General features: G+C 49.0%; 2 protein-coding genes across 2 annotated transcripts; both read right to left on the bottom strand.

The window, feature by feature from the left end:
* Positions 1-437: 437 nt before the first annotated feature.
* LOC138636520 (zinc finger protein 319-like) lies at positions 438-4,591 on the bottom strand. The gene is made up of 2 exons (XM_069724567.1): positions 4,272-4,591; positions 438-3,465 (listed from the first exon to the last, which is right to left on the bottom strand). The coding sequence occupies exon 2, from the start codon at positions 3,315-3,317 to the stop codon at positions 1,557-1,559; it is 1,761 nt and encodes a 586-aa protein (XP_069580668.1). The 5' UTR covers positions 3,318-3,465; positions 4,272-4,591; the 3' UTR covers positions 438-1,556.
* Positions 4,592-8,082: 3,491 nt separating this feature from the next.
* Positions 8,083-22,308, bottom strand: jph3a (junctophilin 3a). Its single transcript, XM_069724563.1, has 5 exons — positions 21,093-22,308; positions 13,962-14,742; positions 12,713-12,837; positions 9,891-11,137; positions 8,083-8,998 (listed from the first exon to the last, which is right to left on the bottom strand). The coding sequence occupies exons 1-5, from the start codon at positions 21,472-21,474 to the stop codon at positions 8,918-8,920; spliced, it is 2,616 nt and encodes an 871-aa protein (XP_069580664.1). The 5' UTR covers positions 21,475-22,308; the 3' UTR covers positions 8,083-8,917.
* Between the last annotated feature and the right edge of the window lie 1,267 nt (positions 22,309-23,575).

The raw sequence follows: 23,575 nt of genomic DNA on the forward strand, positions 1-23,575 counted from the left end.
ACTGCTCCGAACTAGCAAAGATGGTGACGGACAGAATCTGAACTGGAGGATTCATAACGTTCACAAACCAACGATGACATCACTGATGGATGATGACATCACTGATAGTTGATGACCTCACTGATGGTTGATGACATCACTGATAGTTGATGACATCACTGCTGTTGGTGTAAACTCACCGTTTCTCTGCTGGTGTCGACCGTCTGAGAGATGAAAACACGGCTCAGGTGTCATAAGGGTGGTTTATTTTAATTGTCTGTATACAGTATGAACAGGAGTCTATATTGATATCCATGTGTGTAAATCAAAGCTGACCCCTCCCCTCCCCTCCCTCCCCCCTTGTCCGTGATTTCCAAACTCCAAAAACCTTCTTTTTAAATATACTGCAAAGATTGTACAGAATATAGAAATCCACACGGTAAACTAAAGTACACACATTTCTTCTTTTTTTAAACTAGTTCCCCCGCTTTTGAAAAAACCGACACGCAGGTAGCAACTTTGAGGCTACTCGGAATTAATCAGCTGATCTGAGCCAGCGGGAGGCTGTGAAAAAAACAATACGAGGCCAAACAAACAAACAAATAAACAAACAAACAAAATAATAATAATAACATTAACTTTGTTAGATCTATCGCACGGTAACTAATGCAGCTAGTTTTTGTGGCAACGTAATGCTTCGAAAGTGTTCGATTAATCCTTCTGGAAGTGAAACTAAGGGTGCTTGCAAAAAAAAAAAATACGGCAAGCTCATCGAGATGTGAATAGAAAAGCAGGTAACAGAAGCACTATACAGTTTTACAGAGCGTATACACACAATCTATAATATAACAAGAGTAGACTATGCCATGAATCAGTAGTCATAAATATTACACTGTGCATGTTCTATTGCACATGTCGAGTGTCTGTATGACGTGACAGGTTAGTTCCCTACATGTCACCTGGTTTAATACAAAGATGCAACAACACAGATTTCATAGGACACGGGCTATACATGTTCACAAATCCACGGTTCTTCTTCTTCTTCTTCTTCTTAGGATATTTTTCCTAAATAAACCAAAACCTATAATACAACAGTGATATTAAAGTGTGATAAATATTCATGCACAAACAGATGGGGACTAGCTAAGGTCTAGTTTATGTGAAAATATACTGCTGCACAGGTCCAGCCGCTGGATGGGGGGGGGGGGGGGTGAACACAAGCAACACAAAACGTGAGTGAGCGGTACAAAAAAAAGAAAAAACAAAAAAGAGATAAAAGAAAAAGGCACACGGCGTGTCGGACGAGCGTCTGGACGTCCGGCCATCTTCCTCCACGACAGAATCAACGGGTACAAAACCAAAAATGAAACAGACGATCACGTGCAGCCACGGAGAGGAAAACAAAAAAAGGTCCCACACTCGAATACGACCAGAGGCGCCGGAGTCGATGGGAGCATGTTGACGGGTTGGAGGGGGAGGGGGGGGGGGGGGCTGGCACATGTTGCTGTGAGGAGGGGGTGGGGGGGGGAGGGGGAATGTCACGTCTGCTGCTCGTCGGCGCCGACGAGCAGCTCGATTCATGGGATGCAGGGCGCCTCGGGGAAGCTCTCTCCCTCGGCGGTGTGCTGCACCGTGTGCTCCTGCAGCGCCGTCAGGTCCACGAAGCGCTCGCCGCACCACACGCACTTGAACTGCGTCTCGCGCGAGTGGACGCTCTGGTGCTTCGCCAGGTGCTCGCGCTGCTTGAAGCTCTTGTCGCAGCTGGCGCACTTGAAGGGCTTCTCGCCCGTGTGCACGCGGCGGTGGCGCTGCAGCTCCGACGAGTACCTGAAGCGCTTCTCGCAGTCGGGGCACTTCAGCGGCTTCTCGCGCGTCGGGTCGCAGCGGTGCTGCACGAACTCGGAGGACGACACGAAGCGCTTGTCGCACAGGGAGCACTTCAGCGGCTTCTCCGTGCAGTGAGAGTTCTGGTGGCGCTGCAGCGTCGAGTTCTTTTTGTAACCTTTGCCGCACACGTCGCACTTGTACGGCTTCTCCACCTCGCCGCCGCACTTGTGCCGCAGCAGCTCGCCCGACTGGCTGAAGGACTTCTGGCACGACGCGCACTTGAAGAGGCTCTCCATGCCGTGGACCTGCTGGTGGTACAGCAGGTGGGACGGCTGCAGGAAGCCTTTGTCGCACAGGTTGCACTTGAAGGGGCGGTCGGCCGGGTTCTTGTGGGTGCGGCGGTGGCGGACCAGCGCGTACTGCTGCTTGAAGCTCATCTGGCACTCCTCGCACTGGAAGGGACGCTCCTCCGAGTGCGTGCGCTCGTGCTGCCGCAGGTCCGACGGCCGCTTGAAGCTCTTCCCGCACGAGCCGCAGCGGAACGGCCGCTCGCCCTCCGGCTGGCACTGGTGGTGCAGCAGCTCCGACGACTCCTTGAAGTGCATCTCGCACAGGTTGCACTTGAACAGGTGCTCGCCCGAGTGCGCGTACATGTGGCGCACCAGGTGCGAGCGGTGCTTGAAGCTCTTCTCGCACACGGCGCACTTGTACGGCCGCTCGGAGCTGTGCGTGCGCTGGTGGTGCGCCAGGTGCGACGACTGGCTGAAGCTCTTGTCGCACGTGTCGCACTTGTACGGCTTCTCTCCGGTGTGGATCCTCTCGTGGCGCGTCAGCTCCGACAGGTGCCGGAAGGACTTGTGGCACACCGAGCACTTGTACGGCCGGTCCGGCGCCGAGGCCTCGAACGCCGGCGGAGACGAGGCGCTGATGGCGGCGCCGCCGGACGACTCGCCGGCGGAGGGCTGCTGGGGGTTGGCGGCCGACGACGTCGGCGTGACGTTCCCGGAGCCCGGCCGGTACGTCTTCTCGCAGATGGAGCACTTCATGGGGTTGTTCCCGTTGCCGTGCGAGTTGTGGTGCTGAGCCAGCGAGGTGAGCAGCGAGAAGCCCATCTTACAGACGCCGCACACGAACGGCTTCTGCTCCACCTGCACGCACTGGTGCTCCAGCAGGTCCGTCGCCTGGCTGAAGATCTTCATGCACTGCGTGCACTGGAAGGACCGGTCCTGCGTCACCATGCACTGGTGCTCGTGAGGGTTAGCCAGGTGGGAGATGTCGTGGCCGCAGGCGCCGCACTTGTGCCCTCTCTCGCCCCCTACCTGCAGGGAGGGCTGCTGCGCCTGGACGGCCAGCTGCTGGCCGTGCTGCGGCTGCTGCAGCGAGGCGTCCGGCTGCAGGACGACCCCGTACACCGTGCAGCCCAGAGGGTTGTCGCTGCCCTGCGGGAGCGTGTGCACGACCGAGGGTGGAGCCACCGCATGCTGCTGCTGCTGCTGCCACGCCTCCGTCATCCTTCACCTTCTCCTGTCAGAGCGGAGCAGAGATGGGGGGTGGAGGGGATGTCAGGGGCTCAGCGGGAGGACGGAGGACGAGTGGGGTTTGGGGTTTTTATAGAAATCAGCCCTCAATAAAGCTGCTCCTCGTCCCGGAGGTACAAACCTGCAGGGAGACACAACAACACCACCGTGAACACACATCACATCTCACTGACGTGCAGCCTCACGGTCCTCCGGTACAACCTCACGGTCCTCCGGTACAACCTCACGGTCCTCCGGTACAACCTCACGGTCCTCCGGTACAACCTCACGGTCCTCCGGTACAACCTCACGGTCCTCCGGTACAACCTCACGGTCCTCCGGTACAACCTCCTGCTTTCTGCCCCAAAAACGTGTTCGTCCGTTAATCAGGAAACTAACGAGTCGGTAGAAACGCGGTTCCGATCACCGTGCACCGGGCTCGGTCTACCTCCTGAAGAGCAAAGCGGTCATTTCCCTCACAGATTAAAACGTGACATCATGAAAACACGTCTCCGGTCCGACAGCTCGTCGGTTGTTTCATAAACGCGTTTATTTCCCGACGAGATGATTTGAAGGAGTTTCTGTTCCGGAGCTACCGACGTTAGCAGCGGGAGCTAACGGCTAACGGCGGGCTAACGGCAGTAACAACCGGACCTGAGAATAAAAACCCGGTAATCGGTCCCGCCGACACGCGCCAGTCCTCCCGGTGCTTCCGGGACATAAACGGCACGCGGTGGCTGAGTTAAATCGGGGAGGGGGAGGCCGAAGCGACGCCGCCGGGGAGCTCCCATCGCTCGGCTTTCCGAGGCCCCAGTTACCGTCTGGTTTGACGGCCCGGACCAGAGAGGCCTCCCGGGGCTGCGGGGGAATCCGCCCGCTGCACCGGAGCCGCGCACATCGGCACAAACCCGCCGCACACACACACCCGAACCCGCCACCGGGACTCACTCGAGCTCCTTATCGACGCTTCTCGCTGCCGTCGTCGGGCTGGGGTCGACAACCGTCGCTGTTTTCGGGACTCGGAGGACCGGCGGTGGAGGGGATGCGGTAGAAGCCGGACGCCATCCTCCTTGCAGACGGACGGACACCGGAAACCCGCCACGCAGCGAGCTGTGCCGCCGCCGCTACAGCCGGTCCATGGCGGAGGAGCACCGGGGGAGCCCGAACCGAGCCCCGGCGGAGACGAAGTGCTCGCGGAGTTTGCTTGAAGAGCTTTCACGCAAACACAAAGGCAAAAAGAAGCTGGTTTGGATAGTAGATGTAATTCTCCTCTCCGACAGCAGGGGGCGGTGTTTCACTCATGCAGCCATTAGCCGTATCCCAATTCAGAACTATCATATAACCTATTACCTATATAATAAACCTGAAACTGATTTTATTTGTCTGGTTGTTGTTTTTTAAGTTACAAAGTATAACACACAGACAGAGTTCAGACGGACATTTTTTTTTTTAAAGTAAATGAATATGAGTAACAATTGAAAAGTTCAGAGACTTCCTGTTGGGGGTCATTTTACAATAGGAGGTTGTGACACACCTGGAGCAGGAGGAAGCAATAACTGAAACAAACTGAAACAAGGAGGGAAGAAGAGCACACGGACTAAATACAGCAGGGAGGGAAGGACAACGAGGGACAGATGAAACTAATCAGGGTGGGGTAAACGCAAAAGGGGAGTCATTTCAAAGTTAAAAAAACAGGAAGCACTACGAAGCAGAAAAGAAGTCTGAACCAGAACAGAACCTCAGAAGGTCCCGGTGGAACTCGGTGTTGACAGTCTGACTCTGGGGGACCAATTCACGGTGACACAAAGAAAACCCACCTGGTGTCTCCTGACCTGACGCCTTCTTCGGTCTGGGACGGTGAAGCTCCGCCCCTCTTGAAACGTGATGTCATCAGAACACCTCGCCCGGCTCGTAGCTTCTTCGCCGGAGACTTTCTGAACACTTTCAAGAGTCTCTGTTGACCGTTTACAGTTTGACACAAGAAAACCTGCCCCGGGTTTGTTGTGGAAATCACTGCATGGGCTCAGAAACACTCGGCTGTAAGCCGCCGTGTTGAAGATTTTCTTTTTCCCAAAATTTGACCCAGAATCTGCTGTTTCTCTGATCCAGTTTCAGGTTTCCATGGTGACATCACCAATGTTTTGCGTGCCAGTGGTCACGTTAACGTTGGGATTTTTCTGTCATTATGAACTCATCTTCTGTGACAACCGTAATTCTCAGGAGACGCAACTAATTTGTTTCCACTTAACATTAATTTATTTCTTATTTATTTCCTTTGTTGATGTTTTATTGTTATAATTAGTTGAGTTCCTGCTGTTCTGGAATAAAGTTTTTCAAACAAAGCTGTGGTGAAAAAACGTTGATCACAGTGAAGACTTTTAGAAAAAGTTAACTGAAAAGAGTCCAGTAAGAATTGATAGCTGTAATTTTAATTTAGAAATGGATTAAATTGACATAAATTTCTTCAATTATAAAAAAAAGTATTAAATGAACATAACTAATATTTGTAGAGATAAGTGATTAAATATTATTGGAATAAAGTGATAACATTTTGTTGCTGTTGATCAAAAAGTTTAATTTACTTTATTGGGTCAAATGTAAATAACTTTGGATCAACACAAGTTTCTTGGTCATAAATATTTTGTGTTGATTTAATATGATTTCTGTAATGTTTGGGTCAAACCGTAGACTGGACCCTTCACTTGGTAAAGTAGTGACATATTTAGTATTTTGTTTTGAGCATTAAGATTATTGACCACATACTGAATATATATACCACTGAGGACCACTAGGGGCTGTCTCCAGAGACTCCATCTGTAGTACCGCTGAGGACCACTAGGGGCTGTCTCCAGAGACTCCATCTGTAGTACCGCTGAGGACCACTAGGGGCTGTCTCCATAGACTCCATCTGTAGTACCGCTGATGACCACTAGGGGCTGTCTCCATAGACTCCATCTGTAGTACCGCTGATGACCACTAGGGGCTGTCTCCAGAGACTCCATCTGTAGTACCGCTGATGACCACTAGGGGCTGTCTCCATAGACTCCATCTGTAGTACCGCTGATGACCACTAGGGGCTGTCTCCAGAGACTCCATCTGTAGTACCGCTGATGACCACTAGGGGCTGTCTCCATAGACTCCATCTGTAGTACCGCTGATGACCACTAGGGGCTGTCTCCATAGACTCCATCTGTAGTACCGCTGATGACCACTAGGGGCTGTCTCCATAGACTCCATCTGTAGTACCGCTGAGGACCACTAGGGGCTGTCTCCATAGACTCCATCTGTAGTACCGCTGATGACCACTAGGGGCTGTCTCCATAGACTCCATCTGTAGTACCGCTGATGACCACTAGGGGCTGTCTCCATAGACTCCATCTGTAGTACCGCTGATGACCACTAGGGGCTGTCTCCATAGACTCCATCTGTAGTACCGCTGATGACCACTAGGGGCTGTCTCCATAGACTCCCATTGAAAACGCATCAAGTTCTCTCCTGAAATACAAAGTCAGTAAATGTTTCCATCATGGTGTCTTTAGATAAACTTCCTCCTTCTGATCAGGGTTCTGGTCCTCCTGGAAATAATTCATCATTCATTACATATTAGGACTCTAACACAGGTATGTTTGAGGGCGGGGCTCGTTTGATTGACAGGCCTGTGGTGCAGTTAGGTTTTACAATATAGCCCTCTGATCCTCCCCAGCTCGTCCAAACGTGGTCACTTGACACCAAAATGGAGGCTGCCGTCGAGGGTCGTACTTTCTTACCTTGTTCTGATGAGCAGCGCTTGATTATTCTACTTCTAAACTTCTGGACCGTCATAAATGTGTTTTTTAATCAAACAATCGACTCCAGATGGATAATTCTCAGTAATAACCACACCAAAGTCGTTAATTTCAAACATTTCATTATTTTCTCCACATTAACTTTGAAACAACCTCATAAACCAAAGAGTAAGAAAGAGCATGCTCGGGCATGCAATGATGTCACAACATGATGATGCCACTGGGTGCGAAGTATAAAACATACAGTAGCAGTAGAGTTTCTTTTTATAATCATTCATAAACTCGGGGACGTCTCGGTATCCGCGGAGAGTTTTTTAAAAGCGAGCGTTTATTTTACACACTGCTCTCCGTGTCTCACGTGGCCTCGTGTTGCTGGATAAGAGAGACGAGAGGGAAGAAGTCACAAACCGACACCAGGTTGAGCAGGCGAAACAAACATGCTGACAAAAAAATCTCATCCGGCCCGAAAGACACCGTAAGAAACCCCCCGAGGTTCCCTCCTTCAGACTGGTCCAAGAGAGGGAGGGAGGGGGAGAGCAAACAGTGCATGCCATTTTCAGGTGAGGCGGGAGCTTTTTAAAGGTGTGGAGAGGGAGGGGGGCTGGGGGGGGGGGCACCTCTCGTCGTTGTTCGTAGTTAAAAGTCGTCTCCTCTTAGCCGGCCCACGCCGGGTGTTCGATCGGTGTTTCAACTAATCTGAGAAGATGAATAAATAATAAATACGAGGCACTCGGCATTCTCTCTGTCTTGCAAACTGCAAAAAAAAAAGTAAACAAACTGGAATAATAATAATAATGACACATACACGTATTATAGTAGAAGTAGTGGTTATAACATAACAGTCTCAAGGCTGTACAAAGGGGGGGGGGGCAAGGCTGGGTCCTCCTCGGCATGGCACCGTTTTTAACGTGGGCTTTTTACGTGGTTTCTTTTGCGTGCGAATTTGTGTGTGTGTGTTTCTACATAAAATTCCACTTCACTCATGAAATAAATTCAGGAAGTTTCTCGACGATCGCGTGATTTCATAGAAAATCAGACATGAATCCGTTTTTGTTTTTTTTGTCGAGGCGGCGCAAGATTCTGCGATTTTGGGGTTTTTGGACGTGGAAGTGGAGGCGGCGCCGATCCGATGACGGAGGTGGAGGTGGAGGTGGTGGTGCACACAGAATGGAGACAGAACAAGTGATGTTAAAGGGATAGAAAATGCACTTTTTAAAACCGCACACAGCCTCATGCAACGGTCGCATGTGTCCGTGAAGTTCGTCGTGGAACAAAAGAAGAATGACGGAGCCCTTTAAAATGGATCTACTCTTGCAGCATAGTTCTGTATGGAGCGCATAGTGTGGATAGAGAGGGCGGGGGGAGGAGGCGGGGAGGGGTAAAGGGGGGAGGAGGGGGCGAAGGGGGCGGTGTTGAGGATGGAGAGTGTGCCGTGATCTCGGCTAGCGTGTAACCAGGAAACACGGGTTGCTATATTCATCGTCTGGACCGGTGGACAAAACGCCGCCTCCGGTTTGGACGCCGGCTCGAAGCTCGTCGCCCTCTCGTACCGAGCCGCCTCGTTTCCTGCGGTCGCGAGCTCAGAAGGAAGCGTCGGGAAAACAAAGGAACCGTGCTGTGTTTTGTAGAAACTGAAACAGGCGTCAACAACAGAGGTGGAAAAGAAAAAGAGTATAGCAACAATTAGAAAGGCTCTGCTGTGTCCGTCGCTCGGGCTCCGGTCGAAGAGGCAGAACGTCCGTCTCAGGAAGTAGTCATATAATATACCGTATTTATCAATAAGTCTTAGTAGATCATACCTGTATAAGCTTAAATAAAGAAGTGAATGAAAAGAATGGCTACTCCAATATTGAGTAAAATGACCATAACCACCAGAATAGAGCTGGAGCCCTGAAAAGGAGACAAGAGAGGAGAGAAGAAGCAGTTAGTCCAGATGTTCGTGATCACCATGGCAACACAGGAACAAACACGTTGAAAGAAGATGGACACAAAGAACTTTTACCGAACACAAAAACCATAAATCATCAGTACAAAAAACTGTTTCGCTGAAGGGTCGAACTTAAAATCTCAGAGGTAGGCGTTAACTACGACTCCCAGCATGCATTTCACCCAGAAACATCCAATCACAGAGCTTTAAACTCGGAGCCTCTGACAGCAGGGAGAAGTTAACCTCTCCCGCTCCATCGGGACACAAAAACAGCTCGAATGAAACTCTCCTTAATCCGCTAAATACACTGAGGTCAAGCAATAAGCCCAGAGTGTTCCTGAACGCAGCACGGTGCTGCACACTGAGCAGGAGGACCAATAAGTCCAGAGTGTTCCTGAATGCAGCACGCAGCAGGAGGACCAATAAGTCCAGCGTGTTCCTGAATGCAGCACGGAGCAGGAGGCCCAATAAGCCCAGAGTGTTCCTGAACGCAGCACGGTGCTGCACACGGAGCAGGAGGACCAATAAGTCCAGAGTGTTCCTGAATGCAGCACGGAGCAGGAGGACCAACAACCTTTACCAGTCAGTTTGTCTCTTTGTATATTTTTATGTGAAAAGTTGGACGCTTGCGACTAATTAATGATTAAAACTGGTAATTTTACTGAATAAAATTTTGAATGTACGATTCTCACAAGTAGAAGATTTTTTTTTCTACTCTGGTTTTGCTTCACTTTAGTAAAAGATGTCAGTACGTATCCACGGTTACTAACATGTTAATCAGTGTAATAAAACCTTTAATAAAAGCTGTTCATCATCTGTCAGACTGAGCAGCTGTTTGCCGGCTGTGGGACTCACTGAGTTTGATTTGAGGGTGAGATGCTCTCCTTCCTGCTCCAGAGTGATGGGCTGAGACTTGAGGGGCGGGGACAGGGTGAGGTCCCTGTGCAGCGGCCACTCCTCCAGCTCCGCCCCCACATTCAGGTTGTCCAGCATCTGTACGGAGTCCATGGATCCCTCTCTGACCGGCCGGAGCGCTCGGGACCGCAGCCGGTTGTTCTTGGGGGCCGGGGACTCGTGGCCCGGCCCCCGAGACGTCTGCGAGTCCGGACACTGCAGCCTCATGTCCACCGTGTAGTCGTTCATCCGCTCCTCGTCCTGCTCCGTGAGGCGCGAGTGGGCGGGGCTCCACCTCAGGGTGCTCTCGGCGGTCCAGCCCCCCGGGAGGCCCTCCAGCCTTTGGTCGATCGCGGCGTGCTCGCTCAGCTTGTGGTTGGAGGGGTTGTGCTGCTTCGGATGGTGGTTGGAGTAGACATGCTCTCGGGGGTTGTAGCCGGAGGAGACGTGGTCCTTTGCGTTGTGATCGGAGGAAATATAATCTTGGGACTTGTGATTGGAAGAAGCATGCTCAGAAGTCTTGTGATTGGACATGTTATGTTCCAAGGCCTTGTGATTGGATAAAATGTGCACCTGCGGCTTGTAGTTGGAAGAGGCGTGCTCGCAGGCCTTGTGATTGGTGGAGGAATGATCCCATGTTTTGTGATTGGACGACGAGTACTCCCGTGACCTGTGATTGGAAGAGGCATGCTTGGAGGGCTTTTGGTTGGACAGGGAGTGCTCCCACGCTCTGTAGGAGGAGGCGTGCTCCCGCGACTTGTGATTGGACAGCGACTTGTCCCGCAGTTTGTGGTTGGAGGGAGGGGCTTGCTCGTGGCCGTTGATCTGGCCCTCCTGCTCCTCCAGCAGGGAGGGGGTGGTGGAGCGGCTGCTGCCCCCTCGGTCCGGATACATGTCATCGGTCCAATTGTTAGCCCCTCCCCTCGGCAGATCCATGCCCCGCCCCTCCACCAGCACCTGGATCTCGGCCCCGCCCTGGTCGTCCACGGCGCTCTGGCGCATGAAGCACGCGTTTCTGGGACGATGGGCGTGTTTGGGCGAGCTGCGGGGGGGCGAGGTGGGCACGCTCAGCACCGGGCTGAGATCAGGTGTTATCACGGGCGGCGTGGTGTCCGGCGTGCACAGCTCCGGACTGTCCGTTCCCGTGGAGATGACCTCGTGGTCTTTGTCCTTGGCGTCCTGGTGTTTGGGCCTCTGACACTCGAGCCCTGTGGAAACAGAACAGCGCCCGTGAGGAGGTTTGGCGTCGGGCCACGACAGAACGGCCCGACTGTGTCTGAGTGTTATTAGCGGGCCGCATGACAACGGGAGGAGACGAGCTGCAGGCTGACCGAGACCTGCGCCGCTGGCTTACAGAGGATTACAGAATATACTTGATTTAATTTGAGTCCTCGCAGCTTAATCCGATGTTTGTTACGAGATCCAAATATGAAAAAGAACCACCGAGCCCGGCGCACAGAAAACTCACGTATCATAGAAATGTCGATTTTCCACTGAGATAATGAGTCCGATCATTTAGTCACGACTCGTGACTAATTGTTACAAAGCAGGTCTCTGAGGGAAAATTAGAAGAAGAAAAGAGTCCAATAGAATCAGTGAAGCTGAGAGAGAAAAAAGGTTTAAAGGTTTCAGGCTGGACGGATACGAAGCTTTCATTTAGTCTTTATAGGCCGAATATTTTACATCTGAAATCATCGCCATGGAACCGAAATAAAAACCTGCACAGACTGCTTCGGTCTCTGCCTTCAAACACGTTAAAGGAAGTTCACTTTAGTTTGTTATTTACAGTTCAAATGCAACAGAAATGAAATGTTTATGGAAAACAAAATAATACGTCAATCTACCGTTTAAAGATCATTTACACACCAAATTACAGGATTTATTTTAATTAGTTTAGTGAGTAAATGCAGATATATGAGATGTCTCTTTGACAAAACGTACAATTAAAAAAAAGGACCAAAGCCTAAATTATTTAAATAAAGATGTAAAGTTGTGTATTAATGTAAGGATCAATAAATGGAACATTAATTAAATAAATCTAAATGTATGATTTTAACAGGTGGCTCTTTTTTGAGTGACTCACGGATTTATAAAATCTATTTATATAAAAAAAGTTGACCATAAATCAAGTCAAACTTTTATTTTGAAGTATACAGAATTTCTTCTGCTGCGCTTTTATTTTGAAGGACATGTATTTCCCTTGCTGCCACGTTGTCAGTTCTTAGTTGTCTTCTGAGAATTTGTAAACAGGTTTGTGGTTAAATAAATCCGACTTTTTATTTAATCCTGGATTCATTTGACTTTTTAATTTTAATATTTCAGTTTACTTTAGATTCCTGAAACTCATCAAAGCTGTTGGAAAAGAAAAGCAAAAAGTAGAGTTCAAGGTAAATCTAAATTTAAAGGCAGGATTAAAAAAGCTACTCGGCTAAGCTAGGCTAATTAGCTTTTAGCACCACTGGTTCATATGTTGTTATTGTTTTTTTCTTCTTTATGATTACAAATTTGCCGTATGTGAAACAACAAACTCAGCTGCTAACATGTTGGAGCGTCAAAATGTTGTATTTTGTTAAATATCAGAAGTAGTAAGAAGTGAGAAAATTAGCTTGAGCTAATGCTAGCTCACTAGCTAGCTGCTGGCTTCTTTATTCTGTTGTTTTTTCTTCGACAAAAACAACCACATATTTTTTTTGTGGCGTCATACGGAAAAGAAAAAAATGTGAAAAAGCCAGATGCAGGTTTTTAACTACGTTTTGGTCAAATAATATCCGCCGGCGGCTCACCGTTGCCGTAGATGTGGAAGGAGGGCGAGAGCTCCTTGGCGGCGATCCGGGCCAGTCGACACTCGTCCGTGGCCTTCTGCGCTACACCTTCAGCCGCCTCCGCCTTCCCTCGAGCGTGGCTCATCCTGAACAGGTGGGAACACGGCAGGTAAAGGTTGAACATTATAACGTCATTAATTCTGCTTTGTTTAGTATCTGCTGCCTTTTCTGAACCGCATCCAGGGAGGGAACTCGTATTACTGAAGCTGAGATCGACACGAAAAATAGATTGTCGTAGATGTTGGTGGTCGATACGACGCCACATGTCCGGACTCGTTTCTGTTCCTCAATATATAAAAAGAAGAGTTCGTAGCTTCAGGTCTGTAAAATGGTTCTGATCCAGAAGTGTCTTCAGCTGCAATACCAGCGAGTGCCACTAGAGGTCGGCTCCAAAAAGCCTCCGGCTCCATAGACTCCCATTCAACTTCTCTCATCAAATCCAAAGTGAATAAAATGTGTCCATCAGTTATCTCGGTGTTGTTAGCTAAAGTCACTCCTTCTTATTAGTTTTCTGGAGGTCCATCTGAAAATAATCCCTCATTCATTAGAAAAGAAGATTCAAGAAGACCTGTTTTTGGGGGCGTGTCTGTTTGATTGACAGGCCTGTGGTGCAGTCAGGTCACAGCTATCGGTGGGCGGGACGTAGTATCGTCAGGTTTCCAAACTGCTCCGTACTAGCAAGATAGCCAAATTTCAAACTCGAGGCTTCATAACGTTCACGAACCAACGATGACATCACCGCTGGTCGCCGGTTGGTACGAACTCATCTGCCTCCAAGTTCCCAATAAGATCTGCAACCCAACCGGCCTCGCGTACCGAGACCCAGATTCACTGTGACTATCTGGTCTGCAAACACTCCGTCAGGAATCCTATCGTTCGCAGTCGTTCCAACCGAGAGTTGAAGGTAAAAATGTTCGTTTTACCCGTCTGTCCAATCAGTGAAGGAGGCGTTGCACAAACGTACTTAACCACCGACGCTGGTTGCTGATTGGTCGGCGCTTCTGAGTGAACGCTAACACGAGCAGCGTATCCTGAGCTGACGGAATATTTAATACGTCTCGGTTTGTAAAGTAATAAAAGTGCTGGATAATCAACTGATAATAAAAGAACCACCCGAGTTGGTCATCAACAACGTCAGCTTCACCCGACACGTCGCCGCCTTCTGCGAAACCAAACTTGTACGTGTAGAGGAAGTTCGGGAACGTCTTACCTCGACATGGCGATCTCCGCTTTCTGCTTGGCGATGTCGGCGGCCTTCTCGGCGGCCTCCACGGCGCGGTCCACCTTCTCTCGGATCTTGCTGGCCCTCAGCGGGATCAGGTTCTTGCGTTTCCCGCTGACCAGAACGTTCTGCTTGTACTTCCCTTCTTCTTTGGTGCCGTCGGGGAAGGTGGTGCAGCCGTAGCCGTGCCTCTTGTTCGCCGCCCACTCGCCCTCGTAGTGCAGCCCGTCGGAGCGCCGGCTGACGCCCCAGCCCGCCCTCTGGTCGCTCCGCCACTCGCCGGCGTACATCTCGGTGACGGTGGCGTCCACCGGGGCGCCCTGCTCGCTCTCGCTGGCGTTGGAGTGGATGTCGGACGCCGCGGAGCTGACGGTGCTCATGCCGGCCTCGCTGCAGAACGAGCTCTGCTTGCTGAGCTGACTGGCCAGAGAGCTTTTGGACTCGGAGCGCCGAAGCTTCAGGCCGCTCAGGATGGACTGCCGGAAGCGGCCTTTCCTCTTCCTCTGGCGTTCGGCCTCGCTCGGAGCCGTCAGGGCGAAGCCGCCTCGGCCCACCGGGCTCCCCGCCAGCCCGGCCGCCGCCCCGTCCGTGGGCGAGGTGGCGGTGCCGTCCTCCGGCACGGCCGGAGGCCCGTGGCTGTGCTCGGAGCGCAGCGAGTTTATGGACGTTCGCAGGGGGAAGAGGATGACGGCCGCCATGCCGTACGGGACGCTCTGCCGCACGCCGTAGCCGTGACGCATCCCTCCGAGCCACTGGCCCTGGTAGGTTCCTGGAGGACGGAGACAGGCAGTTTATTTTAGGGTCCACGTTCTGGACAAATTCATCCACTTTTTAGATCTTTACGTTGTTTGCGTTCACTGTCGGATGTTCAGTGAACGCATCGCTCAAATCAAGTATTCCAATACTCGTTCTAATCTGCAGAATCGATGAGTACATGCGACTCCTCGTCCTTATTCCGTTTTTACCGGGAGGAACTTTGCAGGTGAATCTGTCCCGGTCAGTAGATGTCCCGATGCCAAACGTGGGGAAACCTACAAAGACAACTGCAATATTCAGAAAGTTTAGTGTCGAACTTTTAAACATAAATAAGATCTGCGTGCGGCGGATATTCGATTAAAAATCAAATAGTTGCTAGCAAATTTCGAATAGTAGTTTTGGTTGAAAGGCCGAGCAGCAGCGTTCCCTCAGTGAACGTTTATGAGACGACTTTCAACCAGCTGCTCTTTCATGTTGCAGGTTTCTCCTCAGATTGTAAACCGTTAACCCCGTGGACGGGTCGACGACAGCCTCCACTAGAGGGCACCGTTTCCTCAAACACCTGGTCAATCGCTGCACGCTGAGAATTCAACGGACGCCCGAGAAACGAACGAATCGTCCGGTTCAGTTCGTTCACCTCAAAATGTCCTTCTGACCGAATTGTTCAAAAACACTTCGACACTCAGCTGACTCACGACGTTCCCACCGGAGATTCACGTCCTTCTATCGGCCTCAAAACACCAACAGAGAACACAGATGAATGTTCATGAAATGCTCCGTAATGGGAGGAAGATGTTGAGCGACGGAAATGAATGTGATCACGACGCCTGGAACGAACCCTCGAAGACACTTCGGTGCCAAACTGAAGCATATTGGCTGTGAAAATAAATAAAAGAAACACTTGAAATAAACCCAGAATAATCGCAGAAATTTTGGCATTTCTCAGCCTGCAGAAAAGCCCATATGTTCCCGGTCAGAACCGGGCCAGGCTGTAGTATTTACTGAGTTGGTGCAGATTTGGCAGGTTTGATGGAGGCGGTGTGAGAAGAGAAAAAAACCCATCCTCCAACACAACGAGGAACCGCTGCTGGTCTGAAATCAGAGGTTCCCTCGTCGGGGCCTCTTCCTCCCTCCGAGATCCCCGGAGACGCCGTCGAACAGAGCGGGTCAAACGTCTACCAGCCGCCTTCCTCTCCTGGCGAGGTTCACGTTTCAGCCTCCTCTTCGTCGGCTTCACCTGCCGACCGAACCGCAGAGCTTCGTGTTCTCGGCGGCGTTCGAACGGCCGAGATCAGAACGTCTTGCTGCAACCGATTCCGCGTTCAAACAAAAGTAATCGATCGGAGCAAGGTCACCGAAACCGGAGCTGCAAGGTGACGATTATTCTCTGAGTTCACCGTCCGTCTCTGAAAGCAAAATAAACTTACGACTTCAGACGCTTTGTTTCGAATGTAACTGATGTAAAACTGACAGAAACGTGTGATTATCAAACTAGTTTCTGAGTACAGTGACCCCTCGCTATAACGCGGTTCACCTTTCACGGTCTCGCTGCTTCACGGATTTGCATCGTGCATTGTGTTCTGCATTCTGATTGGCTAAACAGTCTCTCCGCTTCTTCTCTACCTGTTTGTCAATAACGTTGCGGTTTAATATGTACACGTACGTAAAACAGCTTGCCAAATTAAAAATAATCGATGGTGGCATGTCGGTTTATAAGAATCTTTTTGCCCAGAAGAAAAAAGAGCGACAACAACTACCGATAACTATGTTCTTCTCTTGAAAAACCACACCTGCACCGCCGGCTTTAGAAGAAAGAACCGCTGCAGAGCGGAGTCAGGATGCAGCGGCTCAGTCAGAAGAGCAGTGAAATACACGAGTCACTATTTGTCCTACTGTACTTTGTATTTGTTTTCATAATCATTTTTCATTTCCTCCCGTTCTAATCCAATGACTCGGGTCGCAGTGGGGCGGTGCCGATCTCAGCAATTTGAAGCCTTCAGTTCGTATTGATGATTCAAATTATTATTTTACAGTACAGTAGTTATTTGTAAAAAAAAAAACACATTTATACAGTACTTTTATTTGTTAAACAAATGCTTGGGCCTGTAAAAAGGTTTTGTTCTTTGGTTTCAATGTATTATGGAGTATTTCATTGTATAATAATTGTAAAAAAAAAAAGGTTACTACTTCACGGATTTCACCTATCACGGTCTCTATTTGGAACGTAACCCCCGCGATAAACGAGGGTTCACTGTATTTGACTTATTTAAGGGATCGAGTCGTCCTTTCAACTGAAACTAATGAAGATTCAAGAATCCAGATTTATAGTAAATTTAAAGAAAATTCTGGTTAGAACATTAATATCATGAATATATTCAAGTTTTTGATTAAAAGTGAACAAACTTAATCACATGGATGTTTTAACTGTAAACTCCAAACAGCTTCAAATTTTTTATTTCCCGTAATTTTGGGAATAATCTTTTTGAAATTTACCCCCAAAAATGTCTCTCTTCGTTAAATCCTACAAGTTTTTCTTCTAATTCTGTTGGTAGAGTGAATAAAATTAGAAATAAATATTTATTGTGCACACGTAAAGGTTCACAGAAATTCCTCTCATCATTCCGTGAACACAATAAAAACACAAGACTTAGTATGATTTATTTCTGCAGCCAAACAAAATTAAATCCCTAGAAATGCTAAATTTCTCACATAAACGTGGTTGTACTAAAAACAGAAGGACGGTTGTAAAAGTCTTGAAACACGAACAACAGCTTTTATAAACTTCTAACTTCACATATTTGTAGCTTTTACGTGTCCGAAAATTTTCGAAACCACGTTTGTCTCAACATTTTTTAGCCCTAATTTATTTAACGAACAACTTGTTTTACATTTAAATGAATTGTAGACAGCGACGACTACACACCAGGGGGCGCTGTGGAGAGAGGTCGAAGCAGCATCATCTGGTGCCTCTGTGGCCACTTGGGGGCGCCACATGTGTTAGCAAACATTGGTTTATTTGTGTGATTAATTCGCACAATAATAATAAAAAATTGTAACTGTTGTTTTTGTCACGAGTACTTTCACAGAAAACCAATATTACGCAGTGAAAGAACGTTCCGTCTGTTCGTCACGTTGTCGCTATACGAAGACCTGAAGACTCACATTCTCTCTTTTTGCTTCATGTTTGGTCGCTACCAACCACAGAGAAAAACTTCAGCCTCTTTTGCTGCTAAATGCAAAAATTCAGGTTTGTTCATCCTTTTCCGGACAAAGTTAAACATCAGCAGGTGTTTAAGCTTCATTAGAGGAGAACGTGTCGGCTGAAAGATGCTAAAACACATCGAGCTACGTCTGGATTTATTCGCCTCTCCAGAAGTTGGTTTCACATCAGATCCGGTGAATATCCGACGCTAGCAGCTTCTACCGACCCTCACGTCATGAAATATTTAGATGTTTACAGTCGTCCTGCTCCGTCTGAAGGTCGATGACTCGCAGGTCTGTTGCAGCGTTGTTTCGTAATTTCATCTATTTATTTGCGCGTATTCACTAAATCCTGAAATCTGTTGTACTTCTTTATTAATTGTGTAGTACCTCTGCAGTACTCCTGCAGTACTTCTGTAGTATTTTGTGGTACTTTTAAGCAGCTTACAGTTTAGTGACGTTGAACTGGAGCTGTCCATGGTGCTGAAATCAAACCTTGTCAGATTTCCAGGTTATTCTCTATTACTTCCTGTCGGTATTATTATTATTATTATTATTATTATTATTATTATTATTATTGATGCAGATATATTATTATTCTCTTGGTTCCCAACTGGAATCCCCAAGAAACCTTTTTAAAACTTCCCAAAACCCTTAAAACAGGATCACCGGGTCCCATTTTTATTCATTACCAGTGAACAGTAGTTGTACGGTTATTACAGTTAATATACAGGAAGTTGTACTTTACCAAGTCAACGTTTGACCAATTCAAAGTCATGACGAGAAGGTGAAATGTAATTTTGGTAATTGTGTACATTTCCAGAAGTGAACAGCTGATCTGAAGCTCTGAAAGCCAAAGTTCAGTCTGTCATTTTCTCCTACATTGATGTTTATTCTTTGGGAGTTTTACATTTTATCCTTAAATGTTTCACTGTAACCACAGGTATTGAAAAGTAGTTTTAATTCATGTCACAGTGAAAAAGCATCTGCACCGTCGTTAAAACTTCTTCAAGACGCCAGCCGGTCGGTCCAGTCGACCGGCCGTCCGGGAAATCACAATAATTAACGCTAATTCAAGAAATCTCAGCAACGTTTGCGAAAGCTTCTGATTTTGCTAAATTCTTGTGATTTTTCTTCAAAAATAAAACTTTTCCTTTACAGACGGAAAATTACATAATTATAAATAATAAAATCCATAAATAGATAAAAAATTAAAAACATTTAGTGGATTAAAAAAAGACTTTTACTTTGTCTCCTTCTGTATTACTTCTGTCTGAGCATGTTGCAAACAGGAGCCGGCCAATCAGCTTCAGACTGACATTAGGACCGCCCACCTAATTAACATAAAGACAGGGAAAACAATAAACAAATCTAGAAATACAGAAAAAAGATGTTTTGAGATATAGACATTCAAATTAAAGACACCGATTTAATTCTGGAGCAAAAGGTATTAATTTATTTTAAATTTATTTATTGAATTATTAATTTCTTCGTTTATTGATTGATTTATTCTTTTTAAAAGTCAACGTTTCGTCCTCCAGTTTGACGTTTTGATGTCAGTATTTTATAATAAAACAGCTGATTTCTGGTATTAAACATTTAAAGGATGAAGATGGTTGACATTCTACTAACAAATACAACTTTTATTATTTATTCTGTTTAATTTATATTGATTTGTGGGATGTGGTTGATCAAGAGCTGTCCGCGGTGCTGAAACCGCCTCTCCGTCTCTGTGGCCTCGAACGTGCTCTTATTATTAGGTTGTTATCATTTTTAATGAGCTCTGGCTCTGTTGACAGGCCCCTGTGTGTGTGTGTGTGTGTGTGTGTGTGTGTGTGTGTGTGTGTGTGTGTGTGTGTGTGTGTGTGTGTGTGTGTGTGTGTGTGTGTGAGATGGAGAAAAACCTGCACATTTACTGGGCTGTGGAAAATGTGTCAGCTCGTGCGTGCTATATTCATCTGTCGGCGGTCTTCAACGTGAGCGGAAGCGAGGAGCCGAGCTGTCGCGTGACGCAGTCTTTTTTCTTCTGTATTTTATTTTATTATAAAACAGGTGGAGCCGGTCTAAAAAACCTCCTCCTCCTCTTCCTCCTCCTCCTCCTCTTCCTCCTCCTCCTCCTCTTCCTCCTCCCGGCAAACAGCCTCCACCTTCACTGCAGCAGCGTGTTTCCGTTCCACCTGCATCACTCACTGACCCGGCGCTCCATCATCCGGGTCCGGGGAGGCGGGCGGCGCCGCTCGTCCAACGGCCTACATTACAAACCCCCGAAGAAAATAAAACACGACTGACAGACGCAGGGAGCCAATCAGAGAGCGGGAGCGCCGCGAGCTGGTCTCCGGTGACACGCTGACCTGCTGTCTCCCCCGTTGCCATGGAGACTTTGCATCACGGAGGGTGTGATGCGGGGGGAGGGAGGGGTGAAGGTGTGTTTTGATGAGTCTGAGTCTAAACACATTCAACACGGTTCGGTTTCTAATATTAGACTCTGTCCTCCTTTCACAGCCTGTTTGTGCCTCTGCTGCCTCTCGTCTCCGGGACATGTGGACACTTCACGGGACGACCGGACCGGGACCCCCCCCCCCCCCCCCCCACACACACACACCACCCTCGACATGACAGAGACACCCAGACTACATGTCCGTTGGCATTTTGTGTCTTTGAAGTCGTTTTTTGTGTCTTTGCATCTTTTGTTGTCAGTCGTCTTATTTTGTTGTTATTTTGTCTCTTTGCGGTCGTTTCGTTTCTGTTTGTCGTCGTGTTTCCGTCTCTTCGTCGTGTTTTTGTCTCTTTGTCGTATTTTCGTCTCTTTGCCGTCATTTTGAGTCTGAAGTTATTTTGTGTTAAGTCTCTTTGACTTCCTTTCGTCTGTTTGTCGGCTGTTTTGTCTCCGTTCATGTTTTACTCTCAGAGTTGAAAACGTGTCGCTGAATTTGTGTGTGCAGCTCGGTGCCGCCGGGCTCCGGGCCCCCCGCCGGGCCCCCCGCCGGGCCCCCCGCCGGGCCCCTCAGTAATCTGTGTGTGCATCTGGATGTGACCTCCATGTTATTTATGGCGGCTGCGGTGCAGATGTGTTCCGGTTTGTGGAGCAGCGCCGACGTTTTTCTTCGACTCTTTGATGTGTTTGTTGTGTTTGTTGAACCGCGAGCGCTTCGGCCTTCTTACCTCCGTCGGAGTACGTTTCCGTTCCGTATCCGTCCTGCAGCCCGTTGCTCCACGTGCCCTCGTACCGGGCGCCGCTGGCCGTGCTCTCCAGCTGGCCGTAGCGACCTTTGAACCCTTGCGTCCACTCCCCCCGGTACTCCCAGCGGCCCTTGCTCTCCACGCCGATGCCGTGCCGCTTGCCCTGCGCCCAGGTGCCCCGGTAGCTGTTCCCGCTGGGCCACGTGTACACGCCCAGGACCTCGAAGCCATGGCTCCAGGCCCCGGCGTACTCGCCCTGACCCTGGGGCCCCGTGCAGACCCCCCGGCCGTGGGCCTTCCCCTGCTCCCACCCCCCGCAGTACGACCCCCCGTCATCAAAGTCAAACCTGCCTCCAGTGGACATGCATGAAACAGGTTCCGGCAAATCCTTAGAACGAGGAGAGAAAGAAAAAACAAGGACGCGGTTCCCTCGTCAGGAGCGGCGAGGGACGAGGCCTCGCCCGAGTCCGGCGGCGTCTCCTCTCACTTCGGGATGAGACTCGCCGGCCCGACGAGCATCGCCTCAAGATGGAGCGGCGATCCGAGCCTCAGCGGCGGCTCCGGTGCGCACGCTGCTTCCCATGGGCACGCAGGCTCCGAGCGCTGCTCATCCTCCTCCTCCTCCTCCACTTCCTCCTCCACCTTCCTGCTCCGGCAGCCTCGCGGCGCAGCGCGGCGCTCCGGACGACCGAGGCCTCGTCTGCTGGCGGCGGCTCGGTCGCACGTTAGAGCATCGCTGCAGCAGACTCACAGGACCGGGATGCTGCTGCGCCGCTCCGCCATTAAAACACAGAGATGCTTCTGTGTGGCCTGGAAACACACACACTCTCTCACACACACACACACACACACACACACACACACACACACACACACACACACACACACACACACACACACACACACACACACACACACACACACACGCCTCGGCAGACGGAGTGGAGTGTGAATCTCTCTTCCTCCCGTCCTCCTCCTCCTCTCTGGGATCTAAAGACGGCTCTCCCTCCTGAAGGTGCTCGGATGAAGCGCTGCCCTCCTCTTCATCGTGTCGTCCTCTTCATCGCGGTTGTTGCTGTAAATTCCACCAAGTCATCCGTCCGCCGCCGTCCGCTCGTCGGCCTCGCTCTCACTCGCTCACTCCTCTCTCTCTAAAATCTGCTCATTACAGGACTGTTCCACCCCAGCCGATACCCCCCCCACACACACACACACACACACACACACACACACACACACACACACACACACACACACACACACACACACACACACACACACTCCTTCTTAAAGAGATAGAGACGGAGGGATGGAGTGCATCGCTGCATGCACAGCGCTCACTGCCGGCTCCCGGTGGGGATTCAGCCTCCTAATTATCCAGCCTCATTGCCCCCCCTCCCCCTCTCACCTCCCCCTCTCACCTCCCCCTCCCCCTCTCCCCTCCCTCTCCCCCTCCCGCCCCCCAACTCAACCCGGTCACTCAGCAGTCTGGTTGCTGACATCCGGAGGTCTTCGTGCTCAGTGCTCCCGCTCCTCTTCTTCCTCTTCTTCCTCAGTTTAATTGTCGTTGGTCTTCCTCTCCGTGATGTCGGAGGCCGAGCGACGGACCGGAAACGACCTCCTGAAACAAAGACCAGAAAACGCGTCAGCGTGGCGGGAAAACGCAGCGGCTTCATCAACCGGAGCCGCTCGTCTTCATCGTCCTCAGCTTCATCTGGTGAATCTGTTTCTGATCCGTCAGACGAACGACAAACAGAACAAACATTTATAATTTTATATGTTTTCCGTCAGTTATTCAGAAGTTTAAAACACGTGAAACGATCAGAACCAATGAAACCTGCTCGTAGAAATAGAACACGTAGAGCAGACGACGGGCTGGAGGAGGTCAACTGGACAAAAACTATTTAAAAATCCAAAAAAAATCTTTTACTTTTTTTAAAGTGTCTAAAATAATTTGACCGCTGAAAATAAAACAATAAATAGGCTGTTAGGTTTCTTTATTATATATTTATTATTTTTTCCATTTAAAATTTTTCTATTACAATTCTTGGTTCAGAAGTATATTTATTACAAGTAATAAAATATTTAATATGTGACTTAGATATTTAGTAAAAGTAACAAAAGGCAAATAAAATGAAACGGTATTTTGTCAATATCAAATTTATATTATTGTTCAACTTTTAGTTTTTTTCACATTTTCTGTTTCATTAATTGAGTTATTAGGAATGAACCGGGAAAAAAAATAATTCAACATTTTGTCCTTATTTAAATTGAATTCTGGGTAAATTCCTCCTCCGTAGAACATCGAAGCAGAACGGCACATAATGTCGTCCATGAAGCTCTTTTCTGTCCAACAATGAACAACTTATGACTCAAAAGACTCAAATGAGGCAGAAAAATATCTTCGAGGCATCACGACACTCTTCGGTTCCTCCTCCACGTCTGTCGGTTCCTCCTCCATGTCT

Source organism: Brachyistius frenatus, unplaced genomic scaffold, assembly GCF_029030835.1.
Source record: "Brachyistius frenatus isolate BFR_SWC_R1_liver_20210118 unplaced genomic scaffold, ASM2903083v1 Contig_382, whole genome shotgun sequence".
NCBI lineage: Eukaryota > Metazoa > Chordata > Actinopteri > Embiotocidae > Brachyistius > Brachyistius frenatus.

What these genes read in the sequence shown, in the direction of transcription:
- jph3a (XM_069724563.1), bottom strand. Translation starts at nt 21,474, where the DNA reads ATGTCCACTGGAGGCAGGTTTGACTTTGATGACGGGGGGTCGTACTGC. An exon ending in GGAAACGTACTCCGACGGAG is followed by an intron (nt 14,743 to 21,092) that starts GTAAGAAGGCCG and finishes TCCGTCCTCCAG; the next exon opens with GAACCTACCAGGGCCAGTGG. An exon ending in TCACCCTCAAATCAAACTCA is followed by an intron (nt 8,999 to 9,890) that starts GTGAGTCCCACA and finishes TCTCCTTTTCAG; the next exon opens with GGCTCCAGCTCTATTCTGGT.
- LOC138636520 (XM_069724567.1), bottom strand. Translation starts at nt 3,317, where the DNA reads ATGACGGAGGCGTGGCAGCAGCAGCAGCAGCATGCGGTGGCTCCACCC.